This window comes from Pipra filicauda, unplaced genomic scaffold (genome assembly GCF_003945595.2).
Source record: "Pipra filicauda isolate LSUMZ 115617 unplaced genomic scaffold, ASM394559v2 scaffold5_size6683894_pilon, whole genome shotgun sequence".
In the NCBI taxonomy this organism is placed as follows: domain Eukaryota; kingdom Metazoa; phylum Chordata; class Aves; order Passeriformes; family Pipridae; genus Pipra; species Pipra filicauda.
This window is the reverse complement of record NW_024104754.1, coordinates 1,298,517-1,326,260: the sequence shown is the minus strand read 5'-3', so window position 1 is coordinate 1,326,260 and position 27,744 is coordinate 1,298,517. Positions and strand designations below refer to the sequence as shown.

At 37.7% G+C, this 27,744-nt stretch overlaps 1 protein-coding gene across 3 annotated transcripts in view; it reads right to left on the bottom strand.

Annotated features, from left to right (window-relative positions):
• MYO3B (myosin IIIB) overlaps nt 1–27,744 on the bottom strand; it is a 197,337-nt gene that overhangs the window by 112,315 nt on the left and 57,278 nt on the right. For all 3 annotated transcript variants that reach the window (XM_039387963.1, XM_039387964.1, XM_039387965.1), the window contains 2 exons: nt 14,372–14,437; nt 3,077–3,232 (listed from right to left, as the gene is read on the bottom strand). In XM_039387963.1, coding sequence (XP_039243897.1) covers nt 3,077–3,232; nt 14,372–14,437 — 222 coding nt within the window. The remainder of the gene's footprint in view (nt 1–3,076; nt 3,233–14,371; nt 14,438–27,744) is intronic.

Here is a 27,744-nt window from a genome sequence, read left to right as displayed (position 1 = left end):
ACACTACGAAGTCTACAAAAGAAGAATGAAAGAAACTGAAATAAGGAGATGTTTCAGTCTGTGACTCCAGGGGTCATCCCAGATGATCCTGCCAAAAGGGGACAGCTTGCTTCTTTCTGCCACTCTCCCCCTTATTAATGGTCATGTGAAGCATTCCCTCCTTCACTTCAGCTATATCACCTGAGGCACCTCTCTGCAATCACTAAGAGAGTAGAAAATTATTTGTGTGTTTCTGCTGGCTTAGTTATTTTCTCTTACTGTAGAAGTTCTAGCTCAGGAGGTTTTTGACAATCACTGAAGCTGCAATAAAAACAGCATCATGAGCTTGTTCCTGGGAGCTGTGGGAAAATGAAAGAAGCCAGTTCTCCTTCTCATTAGCAGTGCACTGCTAGATCAGCTCTCCATGTCTCTCCATCATATGCTCTAAATCATTAGTACTGACTTACTAGTCTGCAGGCTCACTCTTAGGCACAATGACCTTAAGTGATGCATCAAAATAGGCAAAACTGGCATGACTCTATTGGAAAGAGAACCCTATGAAAAACCCCACGGGTGCTGAGTCAGTACAGAATCAAAAGATGCAAATCCAAAACACTGATCCTGGAAGACTTTCATATAAGACAAAACACAGATGCCTCCTGATCAGTTGTCATCACCAGTAACTCCCTGGCTTCCCTCAAAGAAGTGCTGTTAACCCAAGCATCCTGATGATTTTCCCATTTCTGGAACTTTTCAGCCTGTGCTCTGAGAACATTTTCTCTTATTTATCTTTTAAATGATTGATCTGTAGTGTTGCTGTACTCCTAAAAAAGAGTGTCTATCCTTCTTTATGTCTGAACACCAGGAAACTAATGTACATTTCATTGTACCTATCATGGGTGCATCAATAAACAGAAAAAATATGCACATATATTCAGTGGTATAATAGAAGGGTTTTACTTAACATGGGTTTGAATTGGCCTATTTACTTTGAAGTGATGACTATACGTTCAGATGACTTCTACCGATCACTACAGATGAATGCCAGTCAATTTTTTACAGTACCATCTGGTCATATATTCTTCTGCATGTCATATTCTGTATTGAAAATTATGTTATAAAAGCATTACAGAGGTTTTCAAGGCTTTTAATTGGTAACAATTTTCCTAGGGGGTACAATATCCCTATTACAGAGCCAAGCTTTTTACTATTATGAGGCTATGTCTATCCTCTGGGGAAAATCATCATTAGATGCTCTTGGTGGTTGGTTCTTTTGTAATAATCTTATGTTTGTAGTCCAGTATTAACTGTCTGGCCCACAGACTCGATATTTTGCAGGGATATGCTTTTGCTATCCCATTAAAGTTTATATAAATTTGATCAAGTTTCAAATCTTCAGAAAATCATTCTGAACAACATGTTATCAATTTCAATGGTAAATGTCCTCACAGAGCATGCTCTCAGCCCTGAGCACAGAGGGCTGGTGCTTCACAGAACAAGTATGGATACCATAGTAGTATAATGCTAAAACAATCAGAAAGATTTTTGTTTTCAAACAAAATATTTAAGTAGGGTTAGGTGCTACAGGACAGACAAGGAGTTAAACTTCCTCAGGTGATTCATACTGAGGGTGCTGGGAAGCAAAACCCTTTCTACATTCCAGTCATGCATAAGGTGCAGAAGCTTGTCTGTCAGCACTCTCAGTTAATACATGGACAGGCTTCAGAAAAGAAATGTCTTGGTCTTGACTCTTTGTCCCTCCACATTTTGGAGCTCGATCCTAGAAGAATGTACTGGAATACCATGACGAGTCCATTTCAGAGCTCCTCTTAGCACAACAATCATTTCACTCTGTCTATATCTGCAATTTGGTCAACAGCTGGAAAAATTCCCATACCTTTTGGGCCAGCCACAGCATAGCTGTAGGCAACATGATCTGTGAGATGCTACATGGGGGAGCTATGCTTAGGCGGCCAGATAAAGCAGAAACTTCCACTGTAACCCTGGCATAGCTCCCTCACCCACAGTGAGCAGTTCCTGGTATGTTTTTCCAGAAAAGAAACAAACAAACAAAGGAAAACCCCCAACAACAAACACCCCCACAAAACCAACCAAACCAACCACCAAAAACCCCACCCACAGAAGTCAAATTCACCTTGAAACTGTACTTACAGCTATACCTTTAACTTCTACATTTTTGTTTGGGCTTTTAGCATTTAAGCTACAGAGTCTTACAGCTTGTAAGTATATACATGTTTATGACTTATGAATCATGACATTTAATTTTCTTCATCAGCATTAGTAGGTGTTTGTTTATAAAAATGGGCCAGAGCACATCTAACTCTAGACAAACTTCATATTACAGAATGATTGCTGAGCTTGGGACAGTGTGTTAATTTGCATTTAATTCTTCTGAAACAGTGAAATTCTGCCACCCTCTGGACAACAACTAAACTAAGACATATTTACAATCAGCCTCAAAAGTAAAAGATCCCACTGCTGCTGATAAACATGCATTGCTTTCTAAGCACATTTTAAAGTAAATAACTAGGCTGAATGAAAAATAGCAGCTATTATTAAACTACAGACAAAGCAATTACTTTAAGTACTGAACAGTCTTCTTACAAATAGCATCTAATCAAACAGTAATCTTTAAAGTGTTCTTAACCTTTTCTAGTAGTCATGTGAATACAGCTGTATTTTTCAAAGATCTGTTACCAAAGTACAATATAATTTTTCATGCCAATACATACTTCCACAAACCAGAACATTCTGAAATTATTAGCATCTCTGACTGAGCCAAAAGAGAACACTTACAGAACAGAGTTCAGTGGGAGCAAGAATGCAAAGGAGTAGATTGCATTATGGCTGATCAAACTAGTTTTAAGAAGTATCAAAGGGAAAACACATTTTTTGCATTTACATGGTAAGCAGCACTTGCTGCTAATAATACTGCTAGTCAATGCATTAATATGATCATTTGAAACAGTAAATGTCTGTGCACTGGAAGTTTCAATTTGTGCTCGCAGGATTAGTGTGGGGAAGGAGGGCTGTAGCATGTATGTTGGTACATACAGTACCTTGTACAGTACAGTACCTTGTTTTGGCTACGGAGCCCAGCTGCTGTTGTTCTTGGATGAGCTCAGCCAGCTGCTTTCGCAGAGACATGTCTTTACCATGTACTTGTTTAATAAATGGGTGCTCCAAAAGATGGGTAACTGAAGGACGCTTTTCAAAATCTTTGATTAGACACCTGTGACAGAGAAATAGGGGTCTCAGGCAATGATGTTATTTCATTACAGCATGATTTGGGTCAGCTTACTGTGTGGCTGTTACTGTGCAGTAGTTTCTTTTTCCACAAACCTGAGTTCCTCAATATGTAAAAAGTCTCTTCCTCTACATTGCAATAAATCTGGCATAAAATATTTAGCTAAGTGAATTCACCCTACAAGTGTACTAGCATAAAGGCTACAAATTTGAGCTTATTTAATCCCTCTTTTTAACTGTAACTAGGTTACTAGGAAAAAATGGCATCCTATCTTGTAAGTGCTGTACAGTTAATATACATAAAACTTAATCTAAGATGAATAGACAATACTTTATTCACTTTAATTTTCTCTATTCTCCAATGAGAGTTTGATTACGAACTGTAGGATACAGCCTATTAAAAACCACGACTGAAACCTGTGATACAACAGTAATCAGAACAATTTAATATATAGCCTTGGTTTTTAAATGAATGCTACAGGTAGATATTCTATATTGCAATGACAAGTGTTAGCATAATTACACAAAATTCAGCAAGCCTGTATGATTCAGTATGGAAAAGAAAGGAATCAGTCAGAAATACATCCTATTAAATTAGCATAAAATTAAGTACCATGCTAATTTATGTAACCAACAGTCAAAACTGAAGAAGCCATCACTCAGGTTGAATTATTTTCTGTATAATAAAGCTGAAATAATACCATTCAAATAGAAGAATGGTCTAACAGGATCAGACCTTCTAGTACCTATCAGGAAATTATAGCTCAAAATGAATTTTTTTATGAGATGCATTTATATTACATACTTCACAATTATTTCTCAGATTTGCTGATATTAAGAGATATACCTAAAGTACTTCCTTTGCAGACCAAAATATCACAAATAAAGACTACCATTTTAGCAAACACTTCAATGAAACTAATACCTTTTAGAATTTCTATTCTAGTAGTAACAATAACAATGTACAAAATTTATACTACATTAAAAAATACAAATTATTTGATTTAAAATACTACCAAACACATTAGCAAATTATTAAAGTTTAGCCTCACCTCAAAGACTTTACTGAAGCCTAAATTCTGGTCTTAAAATGATCCTGAAATATCTTTGAACACAACTTCAATAATTTAGGTTCCTGAAAATCACTTTGCCAACCTCTTCTTGGTACACCAGGTCCAGAAAAGAAAGCCTGTAGAATGTGTTACCAGTTTTGGAACTATTTTTGGTGAATTTTGCTATAGGCTTGAACTGCAGCCTCCTGATTGAAACACTAAAGTAACACAGCCTGGTTTATCTTCATCCCTCTGAGCACAAGGCTATAAATACCAGTCCTTCCCCTCCATGAAAAGATCCATCATTAGCCTTGAACAGATTCTGACAATCCCCCCTACTTCTTTTCCTTTTTGTAATCTGGGGCTTTTAAAAGTCAATACAACCACACAGACAATATGGTCCATGCCAATCCTGTTCAAATTCATGTTTCCTGAGAAAAAGGAAAAAAGCATTTGGAAAGAAAGACAACATTCATCAGGAAGGCAAGGGAAAAGAGAACAAAACAACAAAAGCTATGCAGTATACAAAATCACAGACTGATGGTAAGTATCCAAAGTTGAGATTTCAGTCTGAAAAGCTCATGCACTCATGATTTTTACCATTCTGTCAATAATTACAAATTTACAGTATTTATGTTATATTGTTAATATATAAATTTTCTTTTGAATTTGATTACATAAGGGATTTTTCAGTACTATAACTGAATCCAAGCGAACCTAAGTCATAGAATAGTTTCTGTTGGAAGGGACTTTTCAAGGGCACCTAGTCCAATCCCCTGCAATGCATAGGGACATCTTCAACTACATCAGGTTGCTCAGATGTCTGTTCAACCTGACTTTGAATGTTTCCAGGGATGGGGCATCTACCACCTCTCTGGGCAACGTGTTACAGTGTTGCACCACCTTCAATGGATAAAATATCTTCTCAGTATCTAGTCTGAATCTACTCTCTTTTAGTTTAAAATCATTACCCTTTGTCCTACTGCAAGAGGTAGTTGCTTTTCGGATAATAACATTAGAGTTTAATGGATTCTTTTCAATAAATCACACAGTTCCAGACAGGATATCTTCCGTTTATCAAAAGTGTGAAAAACATACAGACCTTTGACCTGGTGGCATGTAGTTATTAATATGAATTATACTCTGAGCTCTGGAACAATGCACCTCTAGACACACTCTATTTTTTCTGTATAGATGGACCCTAGGTGAAACATCCAAATGTCCAGGATATTGCATTCATTAAGGAACCCCAACAAGAAGAGACAGAAGAAAAACATTTTGGAGAAAAAAATTCTTAGCTTCTCTATTACATAACTGAACTGTGAGCTGGTTAGGTCTGGCAGGTGTTTTAATGAGCATAGGTAAGTTCTGTGAGGGAGGTGATCTTGAAGTCTACTTTAGGACTACCTTTGCTTTTGTTGTATAGTCCTGCCCCACTGACTATCACTTTGTGTGCATGCTACTCTTCACCTTTGCAACTATTGATGTTTATCTATTATTTCATCTATATGCAGCCTTCGTTCTCTGGTAGTAGGGTACTTCTGCAACCTGTAGTCACTTAGGATTTCACTTGACATGCAACTAAAAGTTTGTTAAATGACAGGATGACCAAGGTAGTGACACAAGACATATCAACATGATTCTGTGATCAAACTCTGTTCCAAGCTCAGACACAGCAAACCTACTATTGTGCCAAGTTTGTGCCTGCATTGGAAGAAAAGAGCTCTTTCAGAAGGTTAGTGAGATGACACAACAAAGTAGAGAGCTCATAACTAACAGCCGTGCAAGAGTGAGGGAGAGCTGCTTACATTCATGTCTGTAACTTTGTGTGTAAGTACTTCTACTTCATTTCAGGGGAGAGACTGACAGGAGAATGTACAGTTCCACTGAGGTTGGTTTAATCCATCAAGTTAAACAGCAAGTTCCTAGTACTTTAGGAACACAGCAGGCCATAGGGAATTCCACTGCGTATGGCACATACACTCTCCTTTAGCTCTAAAACAGCAGAGGTGTTGACACGGTGACTTCCAGAAATTACTCCTTATGATGTTTCAAATGTGGTAACCAGCTTGTAGCTTAGTCACAGTAGGTACTGTGGGCTCAGTGTGTACTCAAATACTCAGTGCCCATTCCATGTATCACCAGGCCTGCTGTAATGGAAGGCAGGATGGAGAGCTGTCATGTGACACTGAAAAGATTGTCCTTGGTGTATATTCCTTTGTCCTAATTCCTCTCTATGTAGATAAGATCCATTAATATTCTGAGGTGTACTTACATGCTCTGCTTCTACACACTGTAATTTCAACTGTGTTGCTTTGCTTTTAGTGCAACATGAATGCCTGCTGCTGCAGTACTTATTCAACATCATCTGTAAAATAAGGGTCCCTGGGCCACTACCTATGTGCTAATGAAGAATGACACATCAGACTGCCAGTGTCACTGCAAGTGTTCAGAAAGGTATCATCTCCTTCACTGGAAGCAGAATTGACACTGTAATGCTCTTTAGGAAAAAAAAAATAGAATATCAGCTTTTACAGTGCTAAAGCCTGCACAAAGGTGAGCATTATCACAGAGTTTTTTACTGACCTGCACCCTGACTTAGAAATATAATATGTGGAAAAGTTAATCATATGGGTGTCTGAGTTCAAAGTTGCCAGTAAATTCAGTCAGGAGATATACCTAACACACAGGCCAGAAAAGAGAAATTGAGAAGTAATACACAAAAATTCAGTGATATAAACATTTGGAAGAGTACAGTAACAAAACAGCTTTTACAATTTCACTTATCAGAAAATATTCTGCAATCAGTACGTGTGTTGTGCAAGTAAAAAACAACATTAAGAAGTCTTATCACTGAAGGATTTGCTTCTGAGGAAAGGAGAAAACTAAAATATCTTCAACTCTTCAGCTGCTCATCTGAGCATTTATTTAAGACCAATTTGGACAGTTAGCTTAGGCACTGTCAAACATCAACCATACTGCAATTACTCATAAAACCAGTAAATGTGCTGCACCTGCAAATTCAGCCAATTTGTTTGGCCTAAAGAAATTTAAAAAAAAAAAAAAGTAGTGCATTAGTTTGAACTGAGCAAATTGACTAGCAAATCTACTACAAGATGGGTTTCAAATAAAATATGATGAAAATATATTTGGTCTGCTATTTTTTGAATCTAAAATAACAAGAAGGTTAAGTACAGATTGAAAAGGAAACAAATATTGTACATGTTTGCCTTAACGAAAGTCAATCCATTACCTAATTTGAAATTCTAGTATCTTTCATCATGCTTTCTTAGCTGAAAATTAATTCTCAGAATTCATTAGTGTCACTACATTAAACATAGGTTGCAGCCATTTGCTGCAATCTCACAGCCAGGCTCCTAAGCACCATTTCCATTCTGCCACAATTACAAGCAAAGATGAAGCATTTATTAGCAGAGGATAAGAGCAGACTCCCATACACAGGCCTATCTGAGACAGCCTCTAAAAATTCACTGGCTGCTTGCACTTGGATGATAACATTGATGGAATTGCTGGGTCCAGACAATGTAAACTGCCATTTCACAAGTAGCAAATCAGATGACTGAAAAGGAGAGACATTTAACAGCCTTCATGAGCTAATATTTACTAATGAATAAACGGAAAGAAACAGATTTCATAAGAACTGCAATGGTGCTCTAAGTCTCCTGTGTGTTCAGAAATAGAAAACAATTACTAATGTCATTCATTATTGCAGTCTAACCTAAGTAGAGTGGCAGCAGTTATTTCTTTCAGAAATTCTCTTTCATCAGATCTATTATAGTCTATTTGACCAAAAGTACTTTCTTTAAAAAGAAAGAAATCAAGCAGCTCCAACTCTCATAGCTTAGTCACATTATGATTTATCTCCAGTATTTTGTTTTCTTCAATTATTACATTTTGTAAAAGCTACATTTTCTGATGATCTCTTATCTGCTAGCAGGGGATTGCTGGAACTCATTTTGTCTCACAAACTAAATATCCAACCAGACATCTAGTAACTGTTTAACATCTGTGTTAACAGAAGAGGCACGGGTTAATATTTGGAAGAAATGATGACTCTGTATCAAACTCTGTATTAGAGCTGGGGAATCCACACAACAACCTCTGGGCGACAGAGACATAAAGTCTCTGATCTGTTCAACAAATGGTTAGATAAAGTCCTCATTGTCACTCCACTGGTCCCTATCTCTCTGCCACTACCTGGGTCTTCAGGGTGCTTTCCTTGCACAGCTTTCTCTATGCACAGCTCTAGACCACTCTCCCCTGCCCTCCAAACACTGCTTGCACAAGTACCTGCTGTCTAGCAGTGAGGAATCCTTCCAGGACTCTCCTATTAGATGAGCTTTCCAGGGTACTGAACAGGACTTCAGGTCATCCTGAAATGCTAAGATCCTCTTCTCCTAATGCCAGAAAATGCAGTTACCAGGTTGCCCCCAAAGACAGAGATGGCTCATCTGGGGATCTAGAACGGAGATTTCCCAGAGGGAGAGGAGAAAGGGTAAGGTCATATACTCTTGAACCTCTCCCTAAGGAGGGAGGAGGTCTCTGGGTTCTGAGACATTTCCCACCCCCATGCCCCCCCCACATGCCTGGTTGAGCACCCTGTTTTGAGAAACGAAAGGACAGGCAGTGACAAGTAAGATCATCTAGGCCAAGTACGTTAGGTCAGAAACTTTCCTGTCAAGGAAGAAAAAATAACAATCACTGAGGGTGTTTTTAGCTGGTTAAAATGCTCTGTTCCAATCTGTAACTCTGAGTGTTCCTCCCACCTCTGTACCACGTGTAGCTGTGACAGACAATGGTCAGTCACACGCAGCAGAGAGGTGGAGAAGAAAAGATATTTCATGAATTACATTTGTAATAGTGATGCAGGGATGTGCCTGCTTCTCTGACACTTCCCTGCTTTCCAATTCCAGGTCTGCCCAACCCCCACTGCTGCAGGCCACTCATTTGCAAAAATGAACTAAAAAACTGTGACAGCTTTGCCAAGAGCATTTCTGTTTTCAGTCCTAATTCAACAGGACACACAGGATACAAATAATCTTATCTTCAGGAGCGCTTATAGCTGCTGCTTTGCAAAAAGCAAACCCTGGGCACCAAGGGTATGTATGTAGGTTAAATAGGTCTCCTGTCTTGAACAGCATCCCATGATAAATAATAAGGATTTTACTGTTCATTCTGCTACAATCAGATATCAGGATGAAAGACTGAATTTATGACAAAGAACTCAATAATCACATGTGTAGTATAAATTCTGGTGGCCAGAACACACAACATTATTGATCTGCCTTTTGGTAGCAAATGCTGTAAATTACTAATCCTCCCTAACAACAAGACAAATACTCAAAACACTGAAATGTCACCAGCACCTTTTTTTTAATAAATCTTTCAGTTTAATATTCTACATCAAACACTATATAGTATAATTTACAGCACACATCTGAAATTGTAAAATTAGGTGTATTAAATAGCTTTACGTCTTCTAAATCTTCAAAAACTACAACAGGTTTCCCAGTTTCATTTGGGCTAAGTAAGCATAACAAATTAGTTTGGCTCATATACATGGTTTAGAGAACAAACAATGGAAACTCTGGAGTGGCACCTCTTGCAGCTCCCAGCATGGGTCAGACAGTTGCTCTCCTTTAAATACTTAGATTTTTACCAGTGACAACAGAAATACAAACAGAAAAATTCTAGGGAGCCTCTTAAAACCACCAAATACATTTACTTATTGTATGATGAAACTGATGAGTAGCCTTTCATCAGGAATGGGTCTGCTTTATTCCTTTGGCCTGTCCTTGAAGACCCAGGAACACAAAGAGCCTTCAGAACCTTTTACAACTGAAACTTTTTATTAGAAACACTATGCTTTGCATTTGTACCAAATTTTCTCCCTTAGGTACCTATCCCACTTTGACACTACAGCTGATTTGAGGCAGACTTTTTACTACAACCGCTCATAGAAAGTAGAAGATAATTGTGTTCATTATATATGTCCATTCCTCTGTATAATGATATATTTCACGCAGTATTCAAAAGTGCTGGAGATCTTTTGTGAGGTACGAGAATTTAGCATTTCAAGTCCATCTGTAGAGAGTCTACATCAGTGAATGAAACGTGAAAACTTAAAGATTTGGTGGTAACCTTACAACCTTACAGACTGTGATGACAGTCTGTATCTTTCTTACATTTGCAAACCTTTTTGTCCTCTTAGACACCGTGAGATTAATGTTATGTCAAATGCGAATCATGTTTTCAGTGACAGAAACAGTAAAATGTTCTTTATGTAATACGAACGGAATGTCACTAAACAATCGCTTAGATTGTGAAAAAATTTTGTCTGCTTTCAGAGAAGTTAAATCTAAACGGACCATTTAAAACCTATGTAATCTAGATGATCTATTAATTGAATACATCTGAATGTAGACTCATCAATATGGAATTCAGCTTGCGAAGCCATGCTTAAATTGACTACAAAAAAGTGAGTTTATCAAGATGAAAAATTATATTTGTATTGTATTTGCAATGTCATTGCTAAATGTTACATTTTGATGATAAATGTGACCATAAATCCTTAACTTCACATTTTGACTTTATTACTTCCTGAATTTCTTAATTCTTTAATTCCCTCCAGCTCAAGAATGACTAATTAATTCAAAGAACCATAATAGCTAATCATTGATTAAATAAATTTAAAAGGAGAATGTCTGTCTCTGGAGATACCACTGCTCATTTTAATTAAAATTACCATTTTGTGATGTAATGTAAATAAAAGTTATTGTATTCTTCTGTTCCAAGAACACATTAACTCCTCTATTTACCCCTAGGGATCAGTCAAGTTTTAAAGTGCCAAGAAAATTACTTGCAGCATGTAAGATAATTTTGTGAATAGTAATTTTTATTCATTTATTTTATGAACCAATTCTGAAGCACTGTATGTCTAAAATGGCGGTGGACACAAACTGTTAACCTATGAGAGCAATGTCATCTACGCTGCAGCCATCAAAAAAAGTCTTCATAAATATTCATGAGAAATGACTAGAGTGAACTCTTCAAAACAGATATTTTACCTCAGCACAAAAATAAATGTACATAAAAGTATATTATTTTTAGATGTCAATCCTCCAACAACTGCTGTGGTTGTTTACGTGGTCTTATAGAAATAGTAAGTCCTATTAATATGTAGATAAAATAAACAGATAATTACTCATCTCTCATATCATGAGTGGAGTGCCAAGTTTTTCATGCATAATCACAGTAGTACAGATAAATACACATACACAGAACTTTACCGATCTTTTAGAAGTATGGATGGGCTGCACATCTTAGTAGACACCAAACACAAAATCAGGCCGCTGCCAGAAATGACAGTTTAAATTGTTCTTATCTGTACTTTTTAAAAACAAAATATCTAACTCAGATTCACTATCCTCATTGTAAAAATCCTTATGAGAACAACATATTGCAGCCTTCATCTCAAGTCAAGGTCAACAATGCTGGGAACAGAAACATACATTCACCAAGCTAAGAACTATCTTGACACTCTCTCCATTCAGATTTTGTTACTATTGCATCTGACTAAAATGCTGCTGCAAAGTGATTCTCTCTTGGGGCAGTAGTATCATAGTTAAAAATACAGACTTCATTTCTGAAAAATATATGGTCACTATTTTAACAGCCTAAAGAGTTACCAACAACAGTATATTGAAATTTCCGGCTCAGGTATATTGTAAATCACTGTAATATGTGAGAGAACACTTATAACAAAAATGCCTCTTGAGATAGTGGTATTTAAAGGGATGAGAATGTGGGGTGAAAAAAGCCCAGTGACCAGGTTTGGCAATCTTGGAATAAATAAAATTACTGCATAAACAGAACTGAAATCAAAAGTATGCTTAGCCAAAGCTGTATGCTTGGTTTTTGTTAGTACACAGGTCTGGCCCACGACTTGAACTAGATAAGCTTGTTATGCAAATTACGTTAGAGTCAGGAAGGAGGTAGATAATGAAATTATTCAAAAGCTAACCACTCATCACAAGGGTGACAGAAACATCAGGCAAGGTCCTAACATATGGATAAAAGGCAGTATGGAATTTATACAATCACTGCTTTTAATTTATCATAGCTAGGCTGTCACAAGGTGGGCATCAACAGATGCATAACTAATGCATATAAATGAGCCAATTATCAGTAATGGCTAAAAGGTTTGCAGTTGTATGATCCAAAGTTTCATTATTTAAATTTTTCTAGAAAATCCACTAATGTAAATCCAAGCCTCCATAAAAACATCTTGTAACTTCTGTATCAACAACTTTACTAACATGTGCCCAAGAGCCAAATAATGTCACAGAGAATTCCACTTCAGGATTCTCTAATGGGAGCTACACATTTATTACAATAGCTGCATTTCTCCATATTAAGAGGCTGTGTTTGAGCATATTTCCTTACTTCATTGTGCACATTACTGTAAAAATGAAAAGCAAGATTTGAGAACCTGCAAAAGTTGCTGATGAAGAAGTAATTAAGCAAAAGTAAACAATAACCCATGTGATTAAAAATATACCATTTGAAGGTGTCAAAACCCCAAAAGACTAGATTTAAAACAAGTTTAGCCATAAAATATCGGATTTGTTTTAAACAGTGCATGTTGAACTGAACAAATGTTATGTTCAACTGAGTTTTTGTATTGTTCTCAAGCTCAGTGGTGATTTCTAAAAGGGAAGATACCAAGAAAGAAAAACTTACATAAGAACACTGAAGGTTAATGCAGAACATTTCTGAGACAGGAATGTGATCTTATTTACCAGGTGCAGTAACTTTCTAAAGCACAAGTGGAATATAAACCAAGAGTCATGGAGTCCCCCAGAAAACAGACTACGGTCTATAAGTACAAAAAACCCAATGTTTTTCTATAACAGAATGAAATTCATCCACCACCTGGTGACCTTGCAATTAAACACCAAATCTGCTACAGATCACAATGTACACTGCTGAGTAAACAAGGGCATGCATTACAGAGAACCAGAACTTGGGTCAATTTGCTCCAGAGGAATGTACTTCTCCTACCTGCACTGGAAGAGATTCTGAGTAACATTGCAGCAACGACAGTAACGGCCTTCCTTTGTAGGTCAAACATTACACTGTACCTCACCTTCCTGCCCAGTTAAAGATCAGCATAGTAAATAATATTTTTCACATATTAGTAATAAAATTTGCAATTGTCTTTCTATTTTTAACTTCTCCTAAAATGGAAAGACACTACTACACAACTAGCTGAAAAAATATTAGGTAGGCATATTGTACTCTACAAGTAACTACATGCCTCAAGGAACAGAACAGATTCAAAATGCAGATGTGCATATTTTCAAACCTATCTTGAAGACTCAGCACCGAGGAACAGTGTTCAAGTATTTGGTTATTTGATCAGTGTAAAATTCCCAAGGGTTTTATAACACTATTCCCCACATTACACAGTTTGGGCTGTAATAGGTCCTGATGAAATACTGAAGAACACTAAAAATCACTCATAAAAGTTGCTGTAAGACTTTTGAATATAATGCTAGCAACTACTAAACTGTGATTTCCTAGTTTTACTGTAAAAAGAAAAAGAAAAGCAAAAGCATATTTTAGTTTGGTGAGAGCTGTATACAATGTACTGAACATTAGTAAAGTGGAAACAAGGCTATTATGTTCTTCTTATCTTTCTTATTTTAACTTGACCAGCAGTCTTATCACTAATCCTTTTTTTCTCCTTGATGCAAAATTTCACTGCAAAACCATCAAGAAAATCAGGTATAGTTACAAATCTGTTCTAGTTCCATCAAAATTAAGAAGCAAATCAACTAAGGAGTTCAGAGAAGCTGTGAAGAAAGTACATAAGAAGATCAAATTGTGCTGTATAGCTTTCAAAAAGTGAAGCATGGTCTAGAGTCTATGAAAAGAAAACTGAAATCAAAAACCTGCAAAAGCAGCAACTCCATAAACAAATTCTGTTTTCAGATTGGCACACATAGGTCTTGCTGAATAAGCTGTTTTTATAAGAAAATAAAACTCACTGTGAAATGAAATGGTTGAATCCTCTGCACCATTTTTCAGGATGTAGCAAAGTAGGAGGAGGATTTCTGAAAAACAAAGTTTTGGGATGTAAAATGTTAATGTTTACTGGAATTATCTCATGGATAATCATCAAAGATGATACTAGTTCCACTAGGGAGAAAATGATGATTAAGAAAGTAATAGTCAAATCGTCTACATGTCCCCTTCAGATGCCTGGTGGGTTTTTCCTGCTGCTGCTCATTCACTGACAGCTCTCTTTTCATGTCCTTCTCCTTTTATGTCAATACCTTTGAAGCTGGTAGTCAGTATAGCTCAGTGTACTTCCCAACATTTCCCTTTCAATTCAGTCCAAGTGAAAATGCAGTATTAACCTCGCCATCACACCACTTTAGCCCTTTACCCCAGGTCACTGAGTCCGCTCAAAACTTTTAAAGTATGGATATCATAGGAACTACTGAACTGTCAACCACCTGTAGGATTTTCAGTCTGGGTTTCAATCTATATTCAGTTTGTATGACACTGTAAACTCTAAAACTGTTAAAAATAGATGCTATTTTTAAACTGACATTTAGCAGACAGTATTTTTACATTACATAGCAAGATGGCCTTCCTAAGAACAATTTTTTTCAACTCAGATGAGTTCCACGTTAGTTGGCATATAATTCCTTTCCTTCCTAATTGTTACTGTTACAGTTTGATTACATAAACATACAAAGCAAGACCTATAGGTCATATTAAGTGAACCAATTTTAAGAGGCTCAAATTTCAGTGGACCAACTTAGAGTAGGAACTGTTCATAAAATCACTATATTATACTATGTTATCCTTCAGAGGTTTCCTCTGCAACTTAAAATTTGCTAAGTACTGATGCTTCATTTAACTTTTTGAGATTACACTTGTGTTTTACGAAACTTAAAGATTTATCTTTTGCTGCATTTGAGGGTCACGTATTACTGAATTGGCAGAGAAAAAAATCACAATAAGACATTCTACAACAGAAATACACAATATATTCTGCATTGTATCATGAATCACTTCATTTATAGCATGGCCAAATTCCATAGCATAACACTGCTTGGAAACATCTCGCAAAACAAAAAGGCAAACAGCATAAACAACATGAATTAGTGCTGATTTGCTCAATAGTCTGTAATTTTTCATGCATATTCATTCAAAGAGTAGTTCCATTTAACAATTACTCTAAAAAATACAGGCAAAATGGTTTGAAAAAAATTGCAGTGTAGCTTGACCACTTTTTTTCATCTATATCTTTTCAAAACAAAAGCAGCCTTCAAATTACACTGCAGGTTGACAAGTTTGCTGAGATGACTGCGTTATTATTTTTCTCTAAGGGACTAAGGGAATACAATTTTTTCATGAAGTGAAGAAATCCAGAATGTTTCAGATGGGCATCACTTATCAAATTCACCATTAGGGAAAAAAATATGATTGGCTATTTTCAACGACAATAATATTTCAGGGTTGCCTCCCCTTTACCAGGCTCATATGCTTGTGCACATCACAGAATCTGATTATTTCATAAGCATTAAAAAACAAACAAACAAAACCAAACCCAACAAAACTATTTCTAGATACACTTCCAGAAAAAAAAATCCTTTATCAAAGAAAGGTAAACTTTAAGAACATCTTTCTCTGTGATGAAAATGGTTAAATGGTTATCAGTCCACACATCCCACATATGTGACCTCTGCAGACAGCTTTAAGGAACAGCCAGCTGAGATTAGTATATGTTATTAGTCTTTATGCTGCAGGAATGGTAGTCTGTCTGACATTTTGAATTCTGATAACATCAACTTCTATTGTACTGAGAAGTACAGTGTATTTCTTTTTAGAATGTCTACTGAATATTTACTGTGAAATTTTGAATTTCACTGCAAAGTAATTTGCTTTTTCAAAAGCTGCTACTATTCATGAAACATGCAGTTTTGTCTTTTCTGTTCACACTGTTCTCAAAGTCTTCCCATGGAGGTAACAATGGTGCTTACAAAAAGCATATGTTTTGGAGGCTTTGTTAACAATCTCACAAAGAACATTCAGAAAAAAGACAGAGATACTTTACACTAGTTGCAGCTGTTATGATGGAAACAGGTGGGATTTCATCACGGAAGAACAGATCAGCAGAGCAGATGTGATTCAGGAAACACATTCAGTCATTTCCATGTTAATGATTAAAGGAGAAAGTCATGTTTTTAACCATATAGAACATGTTTTGTCTAAAAAGTTACTAAGCTGCTAAGCTCTCACTGATAGCTATTCTCTTGCAGGCTGAGCCAAATCAACACGACCAAGGAATTTGTAACTCTACAGATGTTTTCCTGAGCTTTGATACTTTTGTATTTGTTGATAGAAGATACTACATTATTCTTAGTGCTTTTGTAGTAAAAACATACAACTACTGGGCCTCTGTATTTAGGTCGTTAAATTGATGCTTTTCAGGTACCCCATCAATAAAATTGAGCTGATAAACAAAACCAGAACCTTACTTAATTGAAGTACCCTTGAAGAAAAACAGTACCTTAACTACAAAGTAAAAAATCAGCTCATCCTTTTCCAGCATCATGTCCATAAATGATTCCAGAAAGGGGCATAACAGTGTCAGCTTCCTACCTTCACTTTGCCTAAGACACCAGAAACTGTTTCGTGGTGATAGCAGAAAACATCACTGCTTCCATGGCACCTCCAGAGGTGGATTTCTGCAGTAAAGACTCAAGGTCAAGTTCTAGGGTAACAGGAAAAGGCAAAATACGCAAAGGTACCTCTAGGCATTTTTTTGTGAGCACACCAAGTCTTTTGCAGTTTAAAATTAATAATCCATTAATAATCCATTCGATACCTGTAATTCATATCTTGATTCGTATCACATTAAAGAGAAAAGGTAAAACAACTCACATACGTGATCAGATGCTAAACCACAGAGAAACAACGCTTGCCTGACCACTTCAGCTCAAGGATCAAACTAGGGCCATTTGCGATTCCAGACTATATTAATTCCAACATATGGAGTTCTATGGCTTTTGTATACTTGCATCAGCTAACATCACGGCATTTTGCTAACACCTGGCTGATTCTGCAGCACTCAAAACACACTCGTAGAAAAACTAAAAAAGCTACCTCTTGTTGACATACCCTAATCTACTATTTTCATATAAAATTAGAACACACTGCATGCAACCTTTCAATCATCCTTGTCACATGTATAAGAAGCTGAAGGACAATATAGTCTTATTTTCTATTATGAGTGATGGACACTGTGAGAAGTAGATAGAAACATTACTGGAAAAAGCAGCTATAATTGGGCTTGTCTTTGAAAATGTCTTCTTTAGATGCAAGACAAGTAATCAACCATTTATTTCCCAACTTTGTGTGTTTTTCCTTTAGTTCTTTCAATAATTCATAATTAGTCACAGAACTACATGCTCTATTTCCTTAGGCAGATGCATTGCCCTTGTGAGGAGTTTTTCTGTAATTCTGTTCAATGGTCATGCTGTTTTTCACTGGGAGTTTTGCTTCAGTAAGAAATGCAGGGTTGAGACTGTACAAGACACCCCATACAGGAGAACAATGTTCCTTAGAACATGAAGACATTAACAAGCTTATCAAGCAGGAACTGCTGCTGAATTCTGATTGATACACACACAGTTGTATGCCGGAAATATTTTAATCTGTAGAGCTTTATGTGCTCCCTGTCATTCAACCTGCCTCCAAGTCACAGCTGGTGAAACAAAATTGGTCATTTTACCACAGTAAGGCCAATGATGCAGTTCAGCGAGCACCACTCATTCTTTACCATTAAGCTGTGAGCCTAATTACAGATCACGGATAATAGATATTTGTTGGCAATGAGAAAACAAATATTTTCATTTATGACAAACTTGAGAAAACTGAAAACACATCTACTATTTTTTAAACTATTCCAGTAAACACCATCACACATTTTATCAACAGAAATCAACACAGTGCCTCCAGTAACCAAATTGCAACTGATTGACCTACCATTGTTTCTAATGAGAAATTAGGAGATGAACAGCCAACAACTGTCACCATGAACAGGCTCTGGCAATCACCACCCCATACAAGCATGTTGTGAACTATTTTTCTAGCAGACTGAAGAGACAATAGAATCATTGACAGTTTCCTAGGTTTATGTACAGGTTTTTACATTAAATTAAACTATTCATGCATATTTCAAAACACCAAGTGAAACAGCCATAGAAAAAGCACAAATTCAACCATGCATAATAACGAGATTTGCTTACAAAAGGTTACAGGAAAAAAAAATTTCTACTAAAATACATTAATAACCGAAACTTAATAATACCTGATAAATTCTTATACAAGTTTAAAGTCCTGCCACTCCAGAGCATCCCCATCTTGGGTAATCCTCCAAAAATAACCAGGTAATTCTCAAGAGGGCTCAGAAAATTTCCTGATACACTCAGCTTCTGGCCCATTCAAATCAGTAAGTGGTTTTCACTGATCTCAATGAAAAATTCAGACCCTGAACAGGCTCCTATTCACCTGTCTCCTATTGAAGTCCACTGAAGTTTGACTGACTTCCAGTAATATATTTCACTGAAGTCCACTCAGTAGGAAGCAGTGTACTGTATTCAGCTCTGTAAGGTCAAGACAGAAACTGTAGAGTTTAAGTGCTTGCAGGAGTGGAGAATCAATAATATATCTTCCATGTGCATGGAGGCAGGCATTTGAAGGTGCTTTTTAGGTCAGCGGAAAGGTGTCACCAATCTGAATGTTGCTACATGGAACCTCCATGGTTTGGAACCATAGCAGCAATTGCCTCAAGAGACCAGGAGATCAGAAATACAGGATTTACAACAAAATTGGAATTAATATCAGAAGCATAGGATCCGGGCAAAATAGCTCCAGGTCTAAAGCAATTGTCTGCCCATTGACTTGATCTAGGAGACTCCAAAGGCAATTGAATATCCTTTCCTCAAAACAGCTAGAATTGTGCGAGTCTTGACTGTACTGGGCACCAATCTCCCTTAAGTCCTCTTAACCAGATCTGTAAGCATGGCATTCTCATGTCTATCCAGACGACCAGGCATAAACTGTATCTAGAGACTGTACATACCAAATCACAGCATACAAGACAACTGGAAAAGGCAGTAGCTACTCACATGATCCTTAGCTTCTTAGGACTCAGCACAGTTACACAAACCTTAATTGAGCAAGAGAAAAGACTAATGCTAAATCACAGTAGTCTAACTATATTGAATCATAGAATATACAGAGTTGGAAGGGACCCACAACAATCATCGAGTCCAATTCCTGGCCCTGCACAGGACCATTCCCAAGAATCCTATCATGTGCCTGAAAGCATTGTCCAAACACTTCTGGAACTCTGTCAGGCTTGGTGCTGCGACTGCTTCCCTAGGGAGCCTGTTCCAGTGCCCAACCAGCCTCTGGGTGAAAAACCTTTTCCTGATATCCAATCTAAACCTCCACTGACTCAGCTTCATGCCATTTCCTCAAGTTCTGTCACTGGTCATAAGAGTGAAAAGATCAGTGCCTGCCCCTCCACATCCACTCACGAGGAAGTTGTAACTGCAATGAGGTCTCTCCTCGGTCTCCTCCACGCTGAACAGACCAAGTGACCTCAGCCACTCCTCACATGGCTTCCCCTCAAGGCTCTTCACCGTCTTCATTGCCCTCCTTTGGACACTCTTTAGTAGCTTAATGTCTTTCTTATATTGTGGTGCCCAAAACTGCACACAATATTCAAGGTGAGGCTGCCCCAGTGCAGAGCAGAGCACTCCTCCCTCAATCGGCTGGCAATGCTGGGCCTGATGCCCCCCAGGACACGGTTGGCACTTCTGGCTGCCAGGGCACTGCTGACTCATATTCAACTTGCCATTGACCAGGACCCCCCCTAGGTCCCTTTCCATGGCACAGCTTTCCAGCATCTCATTCCCCAGTCTGTCTGTATATCCTTGGTTGCCCCATCCCAAGTGCAGAATACGGCACGTTCCCTTGTCGAACTTCGTATGGTTGGTGATTGCCCATTTCTTTAATTTGCTGAGGTCTCTCTGCATGGCCTCTCTGCCCTCAAGGGAGTCAACAGCTTCCCCAAATTTAGTGGTGTTGGCAAACTTATTTCATATTCCTTTGAGTCATATATCAAGATTGTTAATGAAGATGATGAAGGGAACTGGATCAAGAATGGAGCCCAGTGGAACCCCAATAAGTGACTGGATGCCAGTCTGATGTTACCCCCATTCACTTGTGCCCCATCTGTGAGCCAATTGCTTACCCATCACATAACCTGGTTATCCAGATGTATGCTGGACATTTTGTCCAGAAGGATACTGTGAGAGACAGCATCAAAAGCTTCATTGCAGTCCAAAAAGATTACATCAGCTGGCTTCCCGGGACCAACTAGCTGGGCTACCCTGTCATAGAAAGAAATCAAGTTCGACAAGCAGGGACTTCCCCTTCATGAAGCTTCTCTGGCTGTGACCAATGACTGCGTTGTCCTTCAGGTGCTTTTCAGTACTTCCCAGAATAATCTTTTGCATGAATGGAAAGCAGTGCCATGGAAAGGGACCTGGGGGTCCTGGTCAATGGCAAGCTGAATATGAGTCAGCAGTGCCCTGGCAGCCAGGAGGGCCAACTGTGTCCTGGGGGGCATCAGGCAAAGCATCGCCAGCTGGTCGAGGAAGGGGATTGTCCTGCTCTGCTCTGCACTGGGGCAGCCTCACCTTGAGTACTGTGTGTGGTTTTGGGCAACTGAGGGAATGGCCTGAAGTTGTCTCAGGGGAGGTTTAGGTTGGATATTAGAAAGAAGTTCTTCACCCAGAGAGTGGCTGGCCACTGGAAAAGGCTTCCCAGAAAAGTGGTCACAGAACCAAACTTGACAGAGTTCAAGAAGAGTTTGGATGATACTCTCAGGCACGTGGTGTGATTCTTGAGGATGGTCCTGTGCAAGGCCAGGAGTTGGACTCAATGATCCTTGTGAGTCCCTTCCAACTCGGCATATTCTGTGACCCTAAGAAATCTCCAGGACTGGGTCAAAGCTTTGAACTCTTTGTTCCTCATCCTATGTGCATTAGGGTAGAAACATTTCAGGTGTGGTACATTGTAGTCAACACCTCATGAAGCAGATTGAGGGATCCCATTAGTGCTCCTTTCCTCAAGTTTTGGTGCACCATCCTATTGCTCATCACTGGCAAGCCTGGTATTTTCCCTTTCCCCCTTCCAAGCTAGTTTAAAGCTCTATTAATGAGCCCCGCTAGCTCCTGTGTGCTAGAACTCTTTTTTTCCCTCTGAGATAGGTGCATGCCATCAGGTTTCAGTAGAGCAGGTGTTATAGATCATCCCATGGTCAAAAAACTCAAAATTTTTCCAATTACATCAACCTCAGAGCCACACGCTGGCCTGATGGATCTGCCTATTCCTATCAATATTATTCCTTGTTAACAGAAGAATTGAGGAAATCACTACCTGTGCTCCTGACCATTCAACCAATCATCCCAAGGCCTTGAAGTCTTTTTTGCTTGCCCTCGGACTTCTCTTTGTTATTTCATTGCTGCAAGCTTGAACAGCCAATAGTGGATAGTAATCAGAGGGCCTTACTACACTAGAGAGTTTTCCAGTAATGTCCCTTACCCAAGCTCCTAGGGAACACTGGTAAAATGACCTTTATTCTGTGAGAATGAAAGGTACAGTACCTCCTGGGAAAAAATTTGAGGGAAAGGGGAAGAAGGAGTATGCTTCTGCCAAATTCGCTCTCCACACACTTTTTCACTAGCAATTGATTAATTTCTAAATAGTTTCTCCTTTTCCACTCTCCCCCTCTCTTTTCTCTGAGGACTGTTTTTCTTGCGTAAGTATCTAGTTCACAACTGTTAACATACAACTTCAACTTATTATCTTCTAGAATATCAAAGGCATATAGCTATTCAAATAATGTGTAAGTGCCTTAATTCTAACAAGGTTATGCTGTTTTAAACCAAGATTAAAACCTACTGAGGGAAAAGAATTGGTTAAGAGCAAGCAGAACAGAAGACATTACTGCCTCGCTGCTGAAACAAAAATATTCTTCCTTAAGTATTTTACTATCTTTTAATTACAGAAACAGACTTATCTGATATTTTCCTCTTTACTGGAATGGATGCTCTTTATTTTCCATAGGCTATACACAGTTACAGAAGTCTGGATTGAATCCAACAGCATACGATAAATTTGTAGTGAATTGAAAGTTAAACAGACTGCAGAACTCTAATTACTTGAGAAGGTCAAGTAATCCACTCTTTAAGTTTGGGGCTTTTTTGTAATACAGGTCCTGATCTAGTAAAAACCAAGCTGGATATCTGTTTTCACTCTTTCTCAGAAGAGAATGATGCTATATATTTCGTAAAACATGAATACACATTTGCCTCTTTTTGCTTGTGTCTTTACATGACTATTTTGCTGCCACTAAGTGATTTAGCAGATTAACAATGAATTATGGGCTCAGCTGCAAAACAAATGCAAGCCCACAAATGAACAAAACATCAACTAGCTCTTCAAAACACACTTAAATCAAGATTTATTCACAAATCTCCTGCTTACAATATTTCATCAGGCAGCAAAATAATGAGCAAAAATAAATGGCAAAAGGTAGTCAGTTCCAGAATTATGCACAAATCTCCTTTTCAAGACTGACTTTATGCATTGCCAAAAGAAAAGTGCCTCAGGAAGACTATAAAGAGGTTGTCAAAAGAAACCTTCTAAGAAACCTCCATCACATGAGCAATCTGTGATTGAAAAGGGTATATATCTGATAAATTAAAAGCCACCTTTCAAGTAATGAGTACAGACAGAAATAATGTGCTAAGCACGTTAAATTATCTTGAAGGTCAAATAATAACCTTCAGAAAATGTATTAAAACAAATCTCAGTTATATAATTTTTTAGTCCATACAAACAGAAAGAAAGTGGTTGAAAAAATATTGCAAAGTGTTCTGCTTGGGAACATCTGGATTATCTTTGACTTTCTCCCTTGAACACTGCAATTCACAGGCCACTGGTTTCAATCCAATTTGGCAGCTGCAAGGTTTCATTAGCCTTTTTCAGAATCTGAGAAGGCATCATTCATTTCTGTCATTTACTCTTCAGTTTCCAGTTTCAGTTTCTGGCTTCACTGAGACAGAAAGGAGCGTTTTATTTCAGAAATATTTTGGGATGAAGGTGAAAACATACAGCTGTGTATTTCAGTGGTCAAGCTTCAAATCAAAAATTTAGTATAACTGACTTATAATTATGCTTTGTTACCTCATTTATTCACAGAAGTCTCAGAGAGCTAAAGAGGTACTAGCAAATTAACAGCAACTGAAACAGTGGAAGTAATACTAAAGATTTTTATTTATAACCAGTTCACATCTTTAGTACAATGTAGTATTTTGCTTTTCTATTAAAATCACTGCTCTGTGAATTTGCAAAGCAGGAGAATGTCGGTTGCCAAAGAAATAAAAATGGGACAGTAATACTTTTGTGCCTGACTGAAATACATATGGTGGTGTCTAGACACTACACTTCTGTAGCTGGAATATTAAAATACTTCAATTACGCAGCACATTTGTAGAAACGTATGAGAAAGTAAAATATCTCTTTATATCTGAAAGTGAAAATCTCACAGATAAATTTCTAAGGGAAAGTCCTGAACTGTATGTGATTCAAACTCCCACTGTACATCAGCCAGTTTAAGAGGCCTGAGTAGGTCACCTGCCTGAAGGCACTGCCCAGTGAAGCATATCCACTCTTGGAAAGGTAAAAGTTGGCTCAGGGAAGGCTTAGAGGGATGCTACAAACTGATTCTTTCAAGAAGCGCAGGAAGATTGCCAAGGGAAGAATAGACAATTTGGAGTCTAACATGGAACATGGTAACACAGTTCTGTGCTCCTGCTGAGACCTCCTGCTGCCCCGGATGGCAAAGCAGAGCAAAGGCCCTGTCATACCCTGGTCACTCTGCCCTTAGGCTTCATATTGCTCTGAACACAAGGTAACACAGGGTACTTGTGGCTTTTCAACTCCCTGAGACATGCTTTTTGGGGCCCACTTTCCATAAAGAATAAAATGTTTTTACTATATTGCTCCCATAAAAATGGGGACTTGCTTCACAGAATCACTGAAGTGGTTTTGCCACTTTCACTTCTTTAATTTCTTCGTCTAATTTAGCTCTTATTTTCAAAGAGGAAGACATCTTATCCCTCCATTTCACAGAGGGGAGAATTTTCTTAGATGATGCTCTACAGAAATACAAATAAACATAGCAGTTGCCCCATAAAGGAAGTTTATGACCATATGACTGATATGGCTGGTACCGAACATGCAATACTGAAAAGCAAGCACTTAAACCTTGCATTTTAACAGGAAGCAACGATTACACCTTCTTTGTACATTATGACTCAGACTCTACTTACTCTTTTCAGTTTAGCATTGTATGAACTGATATTATTCTGATAGCCCTGCCAGTCTAGTTCAGAAATGAACACTTAGAGAGGGAATACATTAGTTCATGGTGGTATATATCCAATGGACCATTAGGAGGATCATTATAAATATTCTGAAGTAATAGACTGAATAAATCCTGAAGTGTAAAGAAATGTACAAGATGTGTAAGAGTACCATTTTTAAAAAAAAGGAATTATCCTTCAAGGTAATATGCCTTCTGAGCAAGAGGACTGTACGTGGAGTGGAATTTATTTGTTCCTTCTCCTATTCCATCCAATAAGCTTTATTCTAAAATACTTAAATTTTTGTCTGCTTTAAAAAAAAAAAGTACGGCTTATAAATTCCTGTAGATTATAGCTAGAGTGAAGACAAATAAACATAGTATGATAAACATGAAAAAATCATTCATTACAAAAAGAGTCCCATGACAGCAATTTAAATAAACCCTCTCTTATGCAGAACTAAATCACAATAATATCAATAAGACTGTATCCAAATAAACCTCCAAAGATTCTAATTTAAAACTCATGTCTCTTGAAAAAACTGGATGGGCAGCGAAAAATATTCTGGGAAAAATATTGACTCACATGACCTAGGGAATCTAGGAAAGGATGAAGGTAGTTAAAATAAATTAAGGATAAGAACCGCTAACGGTGCACATAATGTGTAGCAAAGCAATTAGTGATGCAATGAGAGACAAAAGAAAACCCCTACAAAGCTGACAGATTAAAACAACATGGAACACGAGAACATCAAGAGGGATGATTTTTTTTGAATGCAAGATTTAACCAACACCTCATGCTGAATATTCTAGGGTAAGCTTTGAAAAGAAGCTTACAACTTATTAACTTATTTATATATATATATATAAAAAACTTATTAACTATCTCTTGGATAAGTTAACAGATCCAGAGAAAACGATGAGTTGAAAGATCCAGAGAAAACGATGAGTTGAAAGAAGCAATGGCAAATAGCAGACAGAGGACAAGAGAGTGTTCTGGTTAGGAAGCAACATCTTGGCAAAAGGGAAGACAAGGCAATGCCAAGATTCAGAAAAATATCCAAGGAGAAATACAGTGAGAAGAGTAAAAAGTAAAAATGAGAGACAAAAAGATGATGAAGACAAGCAAACCAAAATCCTCAAAGACAAAACCAGGATAGAGAAGTAAAAATATATATACAATAAAAATAGGGGGTATAATAGGGAACACAATTCTTCCTTCCTTCCTGAATTTCCTCTCAGTAATTAATTATGAGGAACTAAGGTGATTATATACTTGTTGACATGACATGAGCACTCAATTTTAGATAACACGTAGAATGGCTAAACACAGAAGAAAATTACACTTTAATCAAGTCACATCTCTCTTTTTGATCCATTGTAAGATGTCTTCAGTTCTTTTTGTGTCCCCAGACAGCTCAGGCAGATGCTGCTTCTAAAAGTCTGACATGTCTGCATGCTGGCAACAGATCATGGACCATCAACTCGCCCAACGAGTTTGCCTTACTGTAATTCCAAACACCTTTACCCAGCACTTGTACTAATATGTGAGCAGTCTGATAAGACGGAATCTGATATAACTATACTGTGAAAGAAGAAACCTAGAAGTTACATTTTGGCTAATTTAACCAAATTAAACTATAGAAAGTCAAGTCACTTTAGTCAGTCAGGTAGAAAGATGAAAGTTGTAACTACTGTTTTTTTTCTCATGCTCTCAGAGACTGTGGTGCTGAATGCCAAAGCACAGATACCAACTCTCTCAAAAGGAGAAATGGCAGGTTCTTTCCCCTGCCATTCCCCAAGCTACTGAAGAAAGGTTTGCACAGAAAAAAACCCGAGTGCTCCCTTTCCAAGAGTACGAGAGTTGCTTCGCCTGTTCTCACAGATGTATCTTTTAAATTTTGTTTTGTAAATACAGCTTTCGTTCATTGGATCTCAACCTTCATTTGCCAAGCAGATTAAAATGCCAGTCTTAAATATCTTATACTCTTAGAGATAACCAGAGCTATGCTCAAGTTGCCTCTAACTTTCTTTTGGGTATACTATAAAAATATTAACACTTTTTTCAATAAAACAAATATAGTCCTCTGTAAAAATAATTACATTTGTCCTAGAAAATTCACTTAGTTTTGATCAGTTTTACCAGTTTCTTTTTCAGTCTCCAAATCTAGTTTTATATCTTTTGTAGGCTTTCAACGCAAGTTTTCAAGGGTTACTAACAACAGTGGAGAAATTAGTCCAGTGATTGTTTATTCAGACTGGCAAAGTAAGTTACCCTGTTTACTATTTGAATTCCTCCTTAAACACCTGCATGGATGAAGTGAACCTTTTTTCCATAGCACAGACTAATACAGGCTAGAAAGGACCTCAGAAGGTCTCTATTCCAACCTTCTGCTCTAAGTCAGGTCAGCTATGAGTTTAACTCAGGTTTCTCAAGGCTTTATTTACTCAGGTCTTCACACTTCAAATTCATTTGCAGTGAATTTTCAATAATGACTCTTAAGTCATCAAGATAGTCAGCACTTTGAAATGAACATGGCCTTTGCTTTGTATCCCTATGTGTCCAAGACCACATTCAGCCCCATATAAATATTGAACCTTATCACAGAACCAACCTACAGACGATTTCACCATGTCTTCATCCTTATTTACCACTGTCCTCCTTTGTTTTTACCTTCTTCTCCCTGCATGCTATTTCTGCAAACAACACTGCAGTAACCTCTGGGAACCTAGTATGGCACAGTCATTTAATGTGACTACATTTCAGTTTGTTCATATGTAAAATGTGGTCTCTGCACAGAACGCACTACCTGGTGTCTTGCCTGGGAGTTTTTCTTGGCCTCACGACAGTCATGAAAACTTGTACCTCCTGAAGGAACTCCTGAGAGAAGTGGTGAT